Source organism: Panulirus ornatus, chromosome 19 (genome assembly GCF_036320965.1).
Source record: "Panulirus ornatus isolate Po-2019 chromosome 19, ASM3632096v1, whole genome shotgun sequence".
Lineage (NCBI taxonomy): Eukaryota > Metazoa > Arthropoda > Malacostraca > Decapoda > Palinuridae > Panulirus > Panulirus ornatus.
The window spans coordinates 64,694,749-64,712,560 of record NC_092242.1 but is presented as its reverse complement, the minus strand read 5'-3'; the positions used below and the strand labels follow the sequence as shown (position 1 = coordinate 64,712,560).

Here is a 17,812-nt window from a genome sequence, read left to right as displayed (position 1 = left end):
AAGTGTAACTATTCCAGGATAAGAAAGTCTTCAAGAATAATATTTCCCTACTATATATAACGAGTGTGTTATGCAGATACTGGGCGGGAGGACAGTTCTATCCCCCGGGAGCAGAGGACTCGTCCAGCGCATCTCGTTCTGTGCTGCTGGGCACTGCCTCACCCCAGGGTCAGGGGCCACTTTGGCTCCCCTGGGGCAGTGGCTGGGGCGCCCACACCGCTGCCGCCGCAGCGGCAGCAGCCGCAGCCCAACAGCAACAGCAGCAGCAACAACAACAGCAGCAGCAGGCAACAACCCCAGGGGAGTCTACCACAGCCAACACAGGAGATAACAGTCAGAGGTATTGTCGTGGGTGTGGTAGAAATTGCCAGAGAGGTTGCTGGTGTAAGGAAAGGTCAGTAAAGATTGCTAGGGTGACAGGTAGAGAAGAGATGGTTAATGTGACAAGAGCTAGGCTGACATTATTGAAATTATAGAGGAGAGGGAGCATGCAAAAGTATACAGTGGATGGTGAGAGGGTTGCAGACGAAGGAATGCACCTGACAAGACGTAAGCAGAGGATGTTGTCATAATGATGGTGGGCGGAGGGTACTGATGTGTGGGAGAGACTGATGGTTTGAAGGTGCTGAATGATATAGGTGGGTGGAGGATGTTAACATGATAAAGGTGAAGGATATTGACAGAGAAGGGTGGATGATGTTAACATGAAAGAGAAGGGTGGAGGATATTATCAAGACAGGATGGCGGATGATGTTGACAGAGAAGGGTGAAGGTATTTGTCTTGACAGAAGGCAGGAAGGTTACTAACATGAGAGGTATGGATGGTGACATGATAGTTAACAAGAGGCTAATGAGATAACAGATGGGTTGAGGGTCTCAACGTCAAAAGCAGACAAATGAAAATTTGGACATAGGATACTGACAAACAAAATGTGGTAGGATATATTTTGGCTAAGGGTACTGACACAACTTTTGTACTTGGAGGGTAGTCAGACCTCAGTCACTCCTCATAAAATAATCGTAAATTATGATTCTTTAGTTACAAGAGATTCTGAATTATTTTAAAGCTGACTAGCTGATGAAAGCATCTTTATAATGAGAAAGATTATTAATTACTAAGCAGAAAAGAATTTCTTTGGGATCTTGTACCAGAATTTATTTTTTGGCAAGGGTAAGAATATCCCAGACATTTCATGTATTGACCAGCTCCACAAAATCAGATTCTGGTGACCCAGCAGTAACATGGATTGACAGAAGCGACTTAAGTGAAGCAGGCAAGGAACTTTTAATTGTTGTTACATTGTGAATATATGAACAGAATGATAATTTCATGAGGTGGCACTGCATGTACAATGGGGAAAGTACAAATAGTGAGAAAGGAAATTGTAAGTAAGGATAGTGGTAATAGGGATTGATAAAAGGCAGAAGTGGAATATGATTCATTGAAGGAAAACGTGGAGCACATCTAGTCATCCACCTCAGAATTCCCATTAGAATAAAAAAAAGAGCAAGCTACTGAAATATTTATTGTTTATAAGACTCTAAACAGTCTTTATAATATTCAGAATTTGTAATAGATATAAAAAAATTACGAAAGAAATATATCCAAAATTTTCCTGCTTAATTATAAAACTAAGAGGATATATGTGTCAGAAGTAAAGTGAACAAGGAGGGGGACCAAGTTTGAGATGGAAGGATGGAGTGAATAAGATTTTGAGGGCTCAGGGCCTGAATATACAAGACAGTGAAGGGTGTGCATAGGATAGGGTAAATTGAAGCGGAGGTATACAGGGGAAGACATGCTTCAATGGACTGAACCAGGGCATATGAAGCAGCCTGGGGAAACTGTGGGAAGGTCTATAGGGCTTATATGTGGATAGGAGACTGTGGTTTCTGTGCATTATATATGACAGCTAGAGAATGAATAAGACCTTTTTTATATATCTGTTCTTGGTGCTACCGTGCTAGTATGGGAAACAGCATTAAATTATCAGGTACTACTTAGCATCATAATACTACAATAATTTTTACCTCCCCCACAGTGAAGATACTAGAGCACAAACTACTGGTGTACTGCTACGGCCGTTCCTTCCACGTGGTTTGGAGAGTCGCCTGGGCCTACGTCGGCAGCATCCCACTACCCATCACAACCGCCGCCCACTGTCTGATCCAGGGGTAGTGCTGCAGCTACCCCGCTATCCCCCACCCTTCACTGAGGCCTACCTGCCACCTATGGCTTACCAAGAGGCATTTCCACGGTATATGTGGGGTCCTCCTCCACCATACTCTCAACCAACATCCTCAGAAAACTTAGCAATGCAGATGTCTCCACATCATCACCCAAATTCACCCACTTCACCAACAGCTTTGCAAGGACTAGTAACTCAGGCCATACGATCGTCACCAGCACACCGCCCTGCCACACTGGCTGACCTAATGCATGGTCCTGCCAGTCCCACAAGTCACACACTCTCATCTCCTAGTGATGATTCTGAAATGCTAAGCTCACCATCTCAGAACCAGCGTGTAACACGGAGCTGTCACAAGGGAGGGCCTGCTGAGCAAGGAGGGACCTTGGGAGGATCCAGCTCACTTCCTTCCAGGCATCGTACTAGAAGGCTCCCTTTAGGTCACGTCAAGTCACTTGGAGATGTAAACGAGCACAAACATGATGAACCTCTGGAGGTATTATTTTGTGATGGAAAGGACATTGCACCTCTTGATAAATTCCAGCCCCAAGCAGATGTGCCACGCGAGTCATATCGCAGTAAGCACATTAAGAGTATTAGTGATCCAAAAGTGGTTTATACAAGTGGAAAAGTGGAACAGGAATCTGAACTGTATTTTGCTGATGTCTCGTCATGTATATCAGTCAGGCAAGATGGGGATGAAATGCTATACTACTCAGAACCAACCAGTTCTGCAAGTCAGAACACCCCATCTCCAAGTGATAAAGAAGCATTAGATGCTTCTTTGAACCATACATATGAACAAGTTCGTGAAAAGGATGATGACAGTTCCCATCATGCATCTGATGACACAATGATTGTTCACACTTCATCTTCGGATCACAGTCTCGCTGCAGAAACTGAAAATACCTATAGTGTTGTATCTCCTCTTACAGACATGTCAAGTGCATCTCCAATGATAACTGACACAGATGCATACTCATGTTACACTCCAAACACTTCTGGTCCTTCTCCATCTTCACCAAGTCAGAGAGATAACACTCCATCAACACCCCAGTCAACATTTAACCACAATTTAACCCTCCACTCTATCAGACAACTCCATCCTCTCCACCCTTTGCATCACTTACATCACATACATCATATACATCCAGGAGGGAGAACTCGAGTTAATGACAATGATCCTCTTCCATCAAGTGATCGTCCAGATGGGGAAGTAGAGACTGAACACTGCTATGAGACACTTCCAGGTTGTGATGCTGATTCTGCAGCTACACCAGTATCTTCAGCATCTGCAGAACCCCAGCAGGAGGTGCCATCTCGACTGCCAGATGCATCAGACTTAAATGGAAATGTAACTCTTACTGAAGCCATTGTCCACACAGGCCCCTCTGCAGCTGACACCTCTGCACCCACCGTTCCAACTTCCACAAGGCCTTCCAGAGCAAATCTATCATTGCCCCTTCGCCAGGTCCTTTCTTCTTCCAATGCTAGTGCTGATGAGATTACTGAAGATACACCCACCCCAGATGCTGAAATGGTTTCTCTGGATCAAAGTCGAAGTGCAGGTGGAAGACGAGCAGCAGGAGAGAGAATCTCATATCACAGCTCGGAGCCAAACACTCCAGCTGAGAGAAGAATACACTCAGTGCAAGATCTTTTGTTTACTCTAAAATCGGTAAATGTTTAGAGAATACATATGGATATTTAGTGGTGTTTAACATATGACATACATTTTTGATAGTCAGTGACAATTGCAGTTGAAAAGTATCGGTATTAAAAGTGATTTAAAGAAATATGAGACTGCTAACAGTTTATAATGGACATAATACATATGTGCAATGTAAGTCTATAAGGTATCATCTATGCAAATCTTCATGTTCTTAGCAAGGTCCATTCACCTAGGCATGGTAATGGCACACGAACAGCTCTAAAGATACTGATAAAAGTAAATGTTGTAGTACGGGTGAAATTACCTGCCACAAGCAAGCATTAGCACCTGTGATTCTGCTTCCAGTTTGCCAGGACTTTCCTGTAATGGAAGTAGTGTTATGATAATTTTCACAGACAGTGGTATGCTGGTAAGGGTTAGTTCCTTGTACAACCAACTTCATGATATGTAGGTAATGGAGACAAAATGCTATCATGTTGTCAAAAACATGGCCCTATGGGTCACTAGTACCTAATCTTAAATGTAAATACGTTTTAAGTATTTAATACAAATTCTTGACACATTGGGAAGCATGCTGTCTCAGTAAGGATAAGTCCAGATAAGCTTTATGTGAGAATGTTCACTTGGTTAAAAACTACCTTGGTAGAGGAATTATCTTCTGTTCAGTACAGAAAATAGTTTCTCTGCTGGTTGAACATTTTTTTTTTTTTAGTACTGTCCTCATTGAAAGCATCACAGAAACTTCATCTAGTTACAATGTTCCATCTGTATTTATTATGTTTTTTGTAATGTGTATAGGATTTGGGCATAAGTAACTGTTATCTGCCTTCTCAAAACAATGCCATCGTGTATTCACAGCTGAGTGGCTACGGATATTTGTCTTTCAGCCACAGCATACCACCTCAGTTTCACTACTCTGCTTACCTAACTTCATTCTCTTTCCTTTTAAAAATCTCTGTCCACTAGTCTGATATGATATACAGAGCAATAATTCACTGAAATTCAGTGTTAATTCTCACCTGTAAAATATGGATACTGCTCTGTATTCACAAGTTATGAGACGTGGGTTCAGTATCAAGGCCAGGCAGGATTGGCAGTGTTATTACTTTTGGCATGCTTTAGTTCTGTATTAAGCTAACCCTTCTTGCTTAAAAGGGAAAATGCCTCCCCATGATTGTAAGAGACCACAGATACTAATGTTAGTTACACTTTAGCATGAACACCTTGTGTGCAAGACTTCTCAGTGATTATGCATAGCTTTCAGATGAGTGGATTCAATACTCAAGTCTATCAACATCTGTTGATCCTTTTACTATTCTACATGGTGTCCACTTCACTAGAGTAAGGCAGTGTTAAGGAAGCACAGAGGTTTCATGAGTGAGTGAATGAGTGAACTGCTATTCTGCTCTGAAAAGAAAAAGGTGAGAGAATGAGCTGCAAATTACTTTGAATACATAAATTATGAGTACAAACAAGTTTTGACTTTGTTGACTAAGAAAATATGAAAAAGTATTTGATAGAAAAGGGAGCTGTATTGAAACAGAGGACAAACTAAAAGACTGTGAAAAGAGAGAATGAAATGAAGACACTGTGATTTTCTTTTATACCAAAATGCTTCTCACTTAGTGAGGTAGCATAACAAACATATAGTGGCCTCATTGGCACTCTTTAGTTTCATGTATAATGTACAGAAACAAACACATCATCCACCCTCCTCCGCACAACTCTTATCTATAGCCCACGTCTCGCAACCATATAACATTGTTGGAACCACTATTCCTTCAAACATACCCACTTTTGCTTTCCGAGATAATGTTCTCGACTTCCACACATTTTCAACGCTCCCAGAACTTTTGCCCCCTCCCCCACCTTATGATTGACTTCGGCTGCCAAATCCACTCCCAGATATCTAAAACACTTCACTTCTCCAGTTTATCTCCATTCAAATTTACCTCCCAATTGACTTGACCCTCAACCCTACTGTACCTCATAACCTTGCTCTTATTGACATTTACTCTCAGCTTTCTTCTTTCACACACTTTACCAAACTCAGTCACCAGCTTCTGCAGTTTCTCACCTGAATCACCCACCAGTGCTGTATCATCAGCGAACAACAACTGACTCACTTCCCAAGCTCTCTCATCCACAACAGACTGCATACTTGCATCTCTTTCCAAAACTCTTGCATCCACCTCCCTAACAACCCCATCCATAAACAAATTAAACAACCATGGAGACATCATGCACCCCTGCCGCAAACCTACATTCACTGAGAACCAATCACTTTCCTCTCTTCCTACTCGTACACATGCCTTACATCCTCGATAAAAACTTTTCACTGCTTCTAACAACTTGCCTCCCACACCATATATTCTTAATACCTTCCACAGAGCATCTCTATCAACTCTATCATATGCCTTCTCCAGATCCATAAATGCTACATACAAATCCATTTGCTTTTCTAAATATTTCTTATACATTCTTCAAAGCAAACACCTGATCCACACATCCTCTACCACTTGTGAAACCACACTGCTCTTCCCCAATCTGATGCTCTGTACATGCCTTCACCCTCTCAATCAATACCCTCCCATATAATTTCCCAGGAATACTCAACAAACTTATACCTCTGTAATTTGAGCACTCACTTTTATCTCCTTTGCCTTTGTACAATGGCACTATGCAAGCATTCCGCCAATCCTCAGGCACCTCACCATAAGTCATACATACATACATACCTGTAGAAAACATACAAGAGAGTTGAAAGAGGCTTTATGGAATCATAGTAAATGCACTGAGGAGTTCTACCAAGAAAGTAATGCATGTGTGTGAGTAGGAAGGGAGGGGGATGAGTTGCTTCTAGTGAAGATTGATGTTAAGGACATTTGATGTCAGTAGTTGCTTACAGTACTCTGTTTATCTATGGAGTGGTGAAGTAGGTGAATGCAAAGGGTCTTGGAGCAAGGGATAGGTCTATAGTGGGGTGGGGTAAAGGGAGGTTAATCAGCTGCTATCTGCAGGTGACATATCTCTAGTGGCCAACCCAGGAGCTGGTTAAGAGTTTGAGAGTGAGGAAGAAAATTTAAAGAAAAAGTGAATACATGGCAGTGAAATGCTGTAGAAGGATTAAACAGGATGGTTTGAAATGGGAAGGCCTGAAGGGATCTGAGTGCTCCTGGTACCTGGGAGTTTACATGACTGGTTAGAACCATGGGGGCTGAAGTGAGTTATAGGTCAGGAAAGGGGTCAAGGTTTAGGGTGTATTGAGGAATAAAAGGAGAATTTTTCTATCTTTTAGTGTAAAGATTGGTCTGTGTGAAGGCATATTAGTTGCATGGATATGTCTTGGGCCTTGAGTGCCAAAGGAAGAGGGTATATGCATTGGAAATAGAATGCCTGGGGATGGTATGTGTTGTGAGGCAGGTTATAACATAATGGATGATGGTGCAAGAGAAAGGTGTGATAATAAAAGCACTTTGACTGAAATAGCTGACCTGGGTGTGCTCGAAATGGTTTACATATATGAGAGAATGAGCAAAGAAAGACTGACTAAGAGCTTCTATAAGTCAGAAGTGAAGGGAGGAAAAGGGAAGCAGAGACCAAGGAGATGGAAGGATGAAGTTCTGAACATTAAGTAAATGAGAGGCATACATGGGATAGAATGAATTGGATTGATGTATTTTAGGCAGTGTTGTCATTGGTTTGAACCAGGAATATGAAACATTCAAGTTAAATCATGGAATAGTCTGTGGCAATTATATGTCACTAGCAATTAGCCACAGACTATTCCATGATTTAACTTGAATGTTTCATATTCCTGGTTCAAACCAATGACAACACTGCCCAAAATACATCAATCCAATTCATTCTATCCCATGTATGTCTCTCATTTACTTAATGTTCAGAACCCCATCCTGCACTTCATCCTTCCATCTCCTTGGTCTCTGCTTCCCTTTTCCTCCCTTCACTTCTGACTTATAGATGCTCTTAGTCAGTCTTTCTTTGCTCATTCTCTCCATATATCTAAACCATTTCGAGCACACCCAGGTCAGCTATTTCAGTCAAAGTGCTTTTATTATCACACCTTTCTCTTGCACCATCATCCATTATGTTATAACCTGCCTCACAACACATACCATCCCTAGGCATTCTATCTCCAATGCACATACCCTCTTCCTTTGGCACTCAAGGCCCAAGACATATCCATGCAACAGTGTTGCAACTACTATGCCTTCACACAGACCAATCTTTACACTAAAAGATAGAAAAATTCTCCTTTTATTCCTCAATATACCCTAAATCTTGACCCCTTTCCTGACCTATAACTCACTTCAACCCCCATGGTTCTAACCAGTCATGTGAACTCCCAAGGTACCAGGAGCACTCAGATCCCTTCAGGCCTTCCCATTTCAAACCATCCTGTTTAATCCTTCTACAGCGTTTCATTGCCTTGCGTTCACTTTTACTTTAAATTTTCTTCTTCCTCATTCTCTCAAACTCTTAACCAGCTTCTGGGTTGGCCACTAGAGATATGTCACCTGCAAATAGCAGCTGATTAACCTCCCTTTACCCCACCCCACTATAGACCTATCCCATCTTCCAAGACCCTTGCATTCACCTACTTCACCACTCCATAGATAAACAGAGTACTGTAAGCAACTACTGACATCAAATGTCCTTAACATCAATCTTCACTAGAAGCAACTCATCCCCCTCCCTTCCTACTCACACACATGCATTACTTTCTTGGTAAGTGCATCTACTATGATTCCATAAAGCCTCTTTCAACTCTCTTGTATGTTTTCTACGGGTATGTAAGTATGTATGACTCATGGTGAGGTGCCTGAGGATTGGCAGAATGCTTGCATAGTGCCACTGTACAAAGGGGATAAAAGTGAGTGCTCAAATTACAGAGGTATAAGTTTGTTGAGTATTCCTGGGAAATTATATGGGAGGGTATTGACTGAGAGGGTGAAGGTATGTACAGAGCATCAGATTGGGGAAGAAGAGTGTAGTTTCAGAAGTGGTAGAGGATGTGTGGATCAGGTGTTTGCTTTGAAGAATGTATAAGAGAAATACTTAGAAAAGCAAATAGATTTGTATGTAGCATTTATGGATCTGGAGAAGGCATATGATAAGAGTTGATAGAGATGCTCTGTGGAAGTTATTAAGAATACATGGTGTGGGAGGCAAGTTGTTAGAAGCAGTGAAAAGTTTTTATCGAGGATGTAAGGCATGTGTACGAACAGGAAGAGAGGAAAGTGATTGGTTCTCAGTGAATGTAGGTTTGCGGCAGGGGTGCATGATGTCTCCATGGTTGTTTAATTTGTTTATGGATGGGGTTGTTAGGGAGGTGGATGCAAGAGTTTTGGAAAGAGATGCAAGTATGCAGTCTGTTGTGGATGAGAGAGCTTGGGAAGTGAGTCAGTTGTTGTTCGCTGATGATACAGCACTGGTGGGTGATTCAGGTGAGAAACTGCAGAAGCTGGTGACTGAGTTTGGTAAAGTGTGTGAAAGAAAAAAGCTGAGAGTAAATGCCAATAAGAGCAAGGTTATGAGGTACAGTAGGGTTGAGAGACAAGTCAATTGGGAGGTAAGTTTGAATGGAGAAAAACTGGAGAAGTGAAGTGTTTTAGATATCTTGGAGTGGATTTGGCAGCGGATGGAACAATGGAAGCGGAAGTGAATCATAGGGTGGGGGAGGGGGAGAAAGTTATATTAAATATATATATTAAATAACCTTACCAACCAGTCAACAATACAGTCACCCCCTTTTTTAATAAATTCCACTGCAATACCATCCAAACCCACTGCCTTGCCGGCTTTCATCTTCTGCAAAGCTTTTACTACCTCTTCTCTGTTTACCAAATCATTTTCCCCAACCCTCTCACTTTGCACACAACCTCGCCCAAAACACCCTATATCTGCCACTCTATCATCAAACACATTAAACAAACCTTCAAAATACTCACTACATCTTCTCACATCACCACTACTTGTTATCACCTCCCCATTAACCCCCTTCATTGATGTTCCCATTTGTTCCCTTGTCTTACACACTTTATTTACCTCCTTCCAGAACATCTTTTTATTCTCCCTAAAATTTAATGATACTCTTTCACCCCAACTCTCATTTGCCCTCTTTTTTTGCCTCTTGCACCTATCTCTTGACCTCCTGCCTCTTTATTTTATACATCTCCCAGTCATTTCCATTATTTCCCTACAAAACTCGTCCCAATGCCTCTCTCTTCTCTTTCACTAATAATCTTACTTCATCCCACCACTCACTACCCTTTCTAATCTGCCCACCTCCCATGCTTCTCATGCCACAAGCATCTTTTGCACAAGCCATCACTGCTTCCCTACATACATCCCATTCCTCCCCCACTCCCCTTATATCCTTTCTTCTCACCTTTTTCCATTCTGTACTCAGTCTCTCCTGGTACTTCCTTACACAAGTCTCCTTCCCAAGTTCACTTACTCTCACCACTCTCTTCACCCCAACATTCTCTCTTCTGAAAACCTTTACAAATCTTCACCTTCGCCTCCACAAGATAATGACCAGACATCCCTCCAGTTGCACCTCTCAGCACATTTACATCCAAAAGTCTCTCTCGCGTGCGTATCAATTAACACATAATCCAATAATGGTCTCTGACCATTTCTCCTACTTACATACGTATACTTATGTATATCTCTCTTTTTAAACCAGATATTCCCAATCACCAGTCCTTTTTCAGCACATAAATCTACAAGCTCTTCACCATTTCCATATACAACACCGAACACTCCATGTACACCCATTATTCCCTCAACTGCCACATTACTCACCTTTGCATTCAAATCACCCATCACTATAACCGGGCCTCGTGCATCCAAACCACTAACACACTCACTCAGCTGCTCCCAAAACACTTGCCTCATAATCTTTCTTCTCATGCCCAGGTGGATATGCACCAATAATCACCCATCTCTCTCCATTCACTTTCATAAATGCTACTACACATACAATTCAAATTCTTTCTCCAAACATTATTTCATGCCCCCTCATAAATTCATAATCAAGAAAGACACAGTAATACACAAAGGTTGATTTTAACAATAAAAGGTAAGAAATAAATAACATTCAGGTAATGACAGCAGAAAAATAAGTGAAAAAAGTAAACAATTACATGTAAAGTGCAGAAGCAAATGAATTTTTGAGACAAAAATTAACATGTAGTCAACAGAAAAAATAAATCAGTACAGCCTTCAGATACAGAAATAATGGCAGATTGCTTATTATGGTAATAAAACAGTAGTTCTCTATCCTTAAGGAGGGTGAAAGAGTTGTCTTGATAAAGTATTTTTTTTTATGAATGTTGCAAAACATTTGCTGTACTGGATATGATAAAGAGCATTCATTGTATGGCCAAAGATTCACTGACACTTTTGTATACAACATCTCTGCATGCAATTATCTGCTTTTCAAATAATTCTATATTAAAAAATTCACATCTTGAAGAGTACAAATTTAAAACACCCTTCAGACAAGAAATAAAAGCTTTCATAGCATTTTTTCTAAGTGAAGCCTTGTATAATCAGTAATCTACTGGAGGCTGTAAGCTTTCTTTCTCACAAATCATTTTATATTGTACCAGTACCCACTACCATTTGTACAAAGCAAACTCAAATATGTTAAAACATTCAAGTCACTGTTGAGGAAGCATATTTGAAATGCTGATTTCTTTGATATTAACAAGTAAAATAATTAATTCTGAAAACTTAATAAACAATGTATGATGAATACAAATGAAAGTTGGACATAAAAAGAAGTTTTCACAACTGTGACATTAAAAACTATTAATGAGATGTACCATTCCACAGAATAAAAGCACAATAATACTATCTTGAATCTGGACATGGTAGAAAGGTATCCTTCTTTAAACATGTTTGTCATTTCCCACATAGCAAGGCATTTGCTCAAGTCCACTCTCTATTTGTCATGTATGATGCACAAAAACCAGAGCCCCCCTATCCAAAGACAAAACCCCACAGATATTTCTGTGGTTTCCCTAACCACTTAATAGGCCCTGTAAGCCCACAGACAACACATCACTCCCCATGTATCGTACCATTCCAGCACACTTTATTCCATGCATGTCTCACACCCTCCTGCATGTTAAAGCTTCAATCACTCAAAGTATCTTTTACTTCATCCATCCCCTCCTCCCTCTTGCCTCTATTTCTGACATGTATACTTTGTACCTTCTTGGTTAGCCTCTCCTTACTCATACTCTCGTATCAGAACAATTTCAACAAGCTGTCTTGAGATCTCTCATACATACTCATCATATTACCAAATCTCTATCATTTCTTGTTCAATCAACTCTCTTCACATCAAATATTGTCCACAAACATTTCCAACATATCCACTCTCCACCAGTTTTTAATGAAGGCCAGTGACCTGCAGCCATGCAACACCACTGAGACTATTATACCAGTAAAGAGAACCATCTTTATCCTCTATATATCAGCCAAACCAGCAAAAAGCACATAACATAAGGACAAACAAAAGAATATAACTAGAGCTTCTTCTATAGGTTGCTGATCTCATAAGGAAAAGAAATGTGCAAACAAAACCATTCACCATCAAAAGACACCATGGAACAAAACCAAACTCAAAGATACACCATAACCAATCTAATCACTGAAAAGCAAACTACTGATGAACAACATTCCTTAACACAATCAACCTCGGCAACAAACTCTGCCAAAGAGAAAGAAAATTTACATCTACACATCAAACACTTTAAACCCAGACCAACAGCATCCCTTCTCCCAAAGAAAGACAACTCAATAATAAGCATGGGCCAACTACACCTTCAAACAAGAGCAGGCTTAAAAAAGATGAAAAACTTTCACTGAGACAACTGCACACCTACACTTCAACTCTGATAGACATTATGCAATCTGTATCCTCCCATAACCCTGAAGGGCCTACCAATCCCACTCAATAAAACTCAGCCATACAAGATATCACATATGGCACACGATATTCACTCATCATACCAAATACAAATATCCAACACCTGCACAACAAAAAATACTTCCAATACAATCTTGCCTCAACATTCTAAGCATTCAAATGTTTACAACAGCAATACACCTCTTCCAGCCAAACCACCTTGTAACCAACCCCTTAAACAAAAAGACATCACTGCACTTTTTGACTTGTGGTCCTATCTGTTGGATGTGGCTAACTTTCTAGGTACTGCAGGAGCCCCATAGAATATGATCTATAGACCATTGGCAGGAAGATAAAGGAATATTTCAAACTAGGTTTAAAATAAAATAAGTAAATTCTTCTCCTGCCTTAACAAGATAGCATCAGGAACAAATGAAAAACAGCTTAAGTTTCACACACCCATTCTATATCTGTCATTCATGATGTACTGAAGCCAGCACCTAATATCCACAACCAAGCCCCACATAATTTACCCTGACCACTTCATATGCCCTGGTTCGTCCCACTAACAATAAATTGATCCTCATACATCACATCCATTCATTTCATTCTATTCATGCACACCCGAATCTTTAGGCCATGCCTATCATTGCTACTATACCTTTGCTTTTACCTATCTTTGCCTAAAAAGACACTAATCTCTCCTTCCATACACTTCTTTATACACCCAGAACCTTAGCTTCCTCTTTCACTCTATGACTAACTTCAGTCTCATGGTTTCATCCACGGCTACATCCAATCCCCAATACCTAAAGCACCCTATTTCCTTCAGGTCTTCTCTATTTAATCATATGCTCAAACCATCCTGTCTCATCACCCTGCTACACCTCAGCTTGCTCCTAATCATGTTTACCTTCAACTTTCTCCTTACACTCTCCCAAACTCTGTAACCTTCCTAACCTTAAGCCCTTTTTTATGGGGTCTCCTTCAATACTCAGGAAAGTATCAACATTACCATGCATGACAAAGGTGTCAGTAACAAGCCTCATCAATGTCAGGCCTTCAATTAGGGGTAAATATAAATAAAAGTGTAAGTTTTGGAAGAAAAAGGAATGAGAAAATATTTGTAAAATTGAGTTATGATACAAGATTCCAAGTGCAGAGATAACAAATGTATTCTAGAACCACAGCTTAGAGGTCAGGGCTTCAATGAGACAGGGAAGAAAATTTTTTTGTAAGTTTTTGGGAAGAAAGGTGATGGAAGGTTTGGAAGAAGATAAAAAGGGGAACCTAAATGTATGTACCATCATTATATATAAATCTAGCTTAAGAGTTTCGTATTCCTTTCAACAGAAAGTATGTCAAACTAAAACACAGTAGATGCAATATGATTTTGGACATCATTTCAGCTCTCCTAAATTAGGACAGACGTGCTGCCATAAGAGGTTGCTGTTTACCCCCTATATTTTAAATTTAAATGTATGAACAGCATAAATCATGATGATCTTCTGCATTGATTTTCCATGTCCATTTGACATAAACATAAATTACCTGTTGCTATCTCACAACATGGTATAGAATTATTAATAATAAGAAAGTTATTTTAACACTTGCAAAACATTATTCTTGGACTAAACAACCAGCACACTCTTTGACACACTGTCAAGCTGTGAAAACAAAGTGCTTTACAAAAAATGCTATAATTTTCTATCACTTTATGGAAACATGATTGTCAATAGAGTACTGTATCAACAAATTTCCCCCAAAAAGAATATGATTGTCAATAGAGTACTGTATCTACAAATTTCCCTCAAAAAAAAAAAAATATATTGAAATGAATACTTTTTTGAAGCTAGGTAAAAGAATGGCCCTTAGGATAAGGGGAATACTGTCAAGTACATACCAAAGTGTTAGGAATTAACCTCTTAAAACCCACCAGTTAACATTTAGAGACCAAGTTTATGGGCCCATGTGTAGAACTAAAGTATATACAAACTTTCACTCACAAAAGTAAACTAAATAGCAAAATGATAGTAAAAATTACATACTGCTACAGAGGCCAAGTGATGAATAATAAACAAGTCGTATCTTCAGCGGTGAATGCAGACAAAAGAATAATTTAAAATCTTTACCATGGCTTCATTGTTACGAACCAAGTTGCTGTTTTCTTTAACTTATTTACATTCTATAATCATTAAAAAATGGCATGCATTTGTATCAATGACGACAAAATATCCTTTGAACACAAGTAAATATGAAGCTAGTGACATCAAACTGAAGACATTGACAGATCAATGATAAGAGAAAAAATCAAGTGATAGATGCTAACCAGTAGACATTAACTGTTTGAAGAGACTGAAACCAGCTTATAATGATACAATAATACTTTATGCACACAAGCCTTTGGACACAGCCTAGAAAACTGCCTCTTTTGACAAGTGATTTCACTACTGGCATTATAATACATAAGCTAGGGCTCACAGCTATCATAGAACTGTAGTCTATGGCTCACAAATCTCAGGTTAATATTGTCCATATCTAGAGTCAATTTTGAGTATTTATCGTTTTGATTTGCATTTTTTCCCATGGCTATTGTAAAGCATACTTTTTTATATTCTCTATGATTTCACAAAATATTACAAAAATCTATTTCAGTACAAATGCTGAAACTGTGAATTTAAGTTTCTTTGAATTCTATTACCCCTTTTATAGACGTCACTTAAAACGAGAATTTTTTTAGTCTGGCCATATTAAGTTCATGAAATTTATAAATGTATATAACAAGACTTACACTTTTTGTTATAATTTCTGTTAATGTTACTGTTTTATCATTCCCATGGAATCTATGGGCATTTGAGAAACATATGCCGGAGTAACCAAAAACTCACTGAGTTTGTTAAACCAATGTGTATGTTCATCATGATGTGAAATTTGGTTACATGCACTTTGTCATGAAAGCTCTGTATCATAAGATTGGAGCAACTTCCATCTATCATTGTGAAATAAATATTACAGATTTAATAATAGGTACCGGTTTGTCAGTTGTATTGTACGATGTAAACCTAAACAACCAAAATCTATACTTCAAGCCAAAATCAAGCTTATCTTTCACTATATAAGGCTGTTTGTAGAATGTTTTCTTACAAGTGCTTTTTACAAAACATTTTGATACTAGTGCAAATACTTAATGAGTTTTTACATATCTCAAATCCATTTATATCTCCTGAACTTATTATAAACCTATATTTACATATAAACATTACCTAAATCTGATGTATTAATCTTATTACAGAAATGCCCCATCAATCTAGTCCCTATACTGAATGAAATTTTCAAACTGAAAAATTCATTCAAAACTTGATTGAATTATTTTTCAATCTTTCCATGAATACCTATTCCCAGTGTTGAGTCACATGGATGTGTTATAAAACCAAATTGTACTTGTGGTATGTATTTTCTTAAAGACTTTTGTGTAAACTTTGTTGTTGTACGATACTTTTCATAAATATATGGCTGTTACTTTACCCATGACTTTATAAGTGCCATTCCATTGTTATCCGTGTATGTTGTGTTTGCATAGTAAAGTCACCCAGTAGATATTCTTTGTCTTAATATATTAACCAGAATAAAGATACACTTTTTGCAACACTAATATTAGTGAACAACTAAGAGAAGAATTCTACAGTGAAAAAATTAATGAACAATTCTGCAATCACTGTATCACAAAAAGAATAAAACCAAAGATTTACAATCAGAAATAAAACAATCAGGAAAAAAAGCCCAGCAACTAGATTAGGTTGAACAATTTAAATCTGTTGTTAATTGCAATGACACCAAGCTTGTTTATGAATTATGAAAATAATCATAAAACAATCAAATTATCTACCAAAACAATCAAATAATCTACCTTTCTATATACATCTCTGATGCTTGTTGTTATCTGGAACTCCCTCAAAGGAATGGCCACAATGACAGTTCTCCTCAACCACTGAATTCCAGTGCTGCTTTTTAGCCTTTAGTGCCTCACCCTTAACACGTCACTGGCAAAGGACAACTCTAGCACAGTGATTGCAAAGGTTCCTACCTAATATTCCTACTGACTAATTCTACGTGATGCTCCTGCCTTATGTTCCTACTTACTACTTCCACTTAATGTTTCTACCTAATGCTCCTGCCTAAACGTTCCTAAATACTGCTTCTATCTATACTTTAATTTTAGACCAATAAAAAAAAAATCTGGTCACTCCAGTCACAAAATATGAAGTGGGTTAGCAGGAGAATGAGAAGAGAGGATAGCGTATATTATCTACAAATCTCCCACATGTTGTAAAGGTGACTAAGGAGGGCAGGAGCTGAGGATTGGAAATCCTCCCCTTATTCTTAGTTTCTAAAATTATGAACAGAAAGAGCCAAACAAAGATTTTCTCTCAAAGGACTAAGTTTTTGTTCCTGATTTTACTTCACTATGGTGAGTATGGCAAGCAGGAAAAGTATATCATATCGCCTTTATTCTGAGAACAAACTGTACAGAATATAAATTATAATCAAACCTGAGTAAAGAATAACCTCTGTCTATCTATTATTCATCACACGTGTTCCCATTTCAACAGGATAAGTAAAATAAATCTAGCCTCTCAAATCACTCACAAATCCTCAACCCTTGCCCAGCGAGTCAAAAGTAAAACACGAGCTTCCAAGCAAGCCCATTTACCTCTTTGCAAGGTGCATACTTAAGCATTATCCCTAGGGACAAGGGAGAAAGAATACTGACCACATACCTCCTATTTACTGCAGATGGCTAATAAAGGGCAGTAGTGGGGAACTGGAATCCTCCCTCCTATATTAAAGCTCTCCAAGAGAAGGATCAGAGGTAGGAGCTCTGTGAGGCTTTTTCTGGTAAGGCTCAATCATCTTCCTGGTACTATCTTGCTAAAGCAGGAAATAGCATGCAGATAAGAAACACTAAATAATATGAAATCATACAAAAGTTGAGAATGAAATCAA

General features: G+C 39.0%; 1 protein-coding gene across 4 annotated transcripts in view; it reads left to right on the top strand.

Moving 5' to 3' along the window:
• LOC139755611 (uncharacterized) overlaps positions 1–4,506 on the top strand; it is a 166,794-nt gene extending 162,288 nt beyond the window's left edge. For all 4 annotated transcript variants that reach the window (XM_071674163.1, XM_071674162.1, XM_071674161.1 and 1 more), the window contains 2 exons: positions 77–340; positions 2,043–4,506. In XM_071674163.1, the coding sequence (XP_071530264.1) occupies positions 77–340; positions 2,043–3,879 (2,101 nt within the window). In that variant the 3' untranslated portion in view covers positions 3,880–4,506. The remainder of the gene's footprint in view (positions 1–76; positions 341–2,042) is intronic.
• The last annotated feature ends 13,306 nt before the right edge of the window (positions 4,507–17,812 follow it).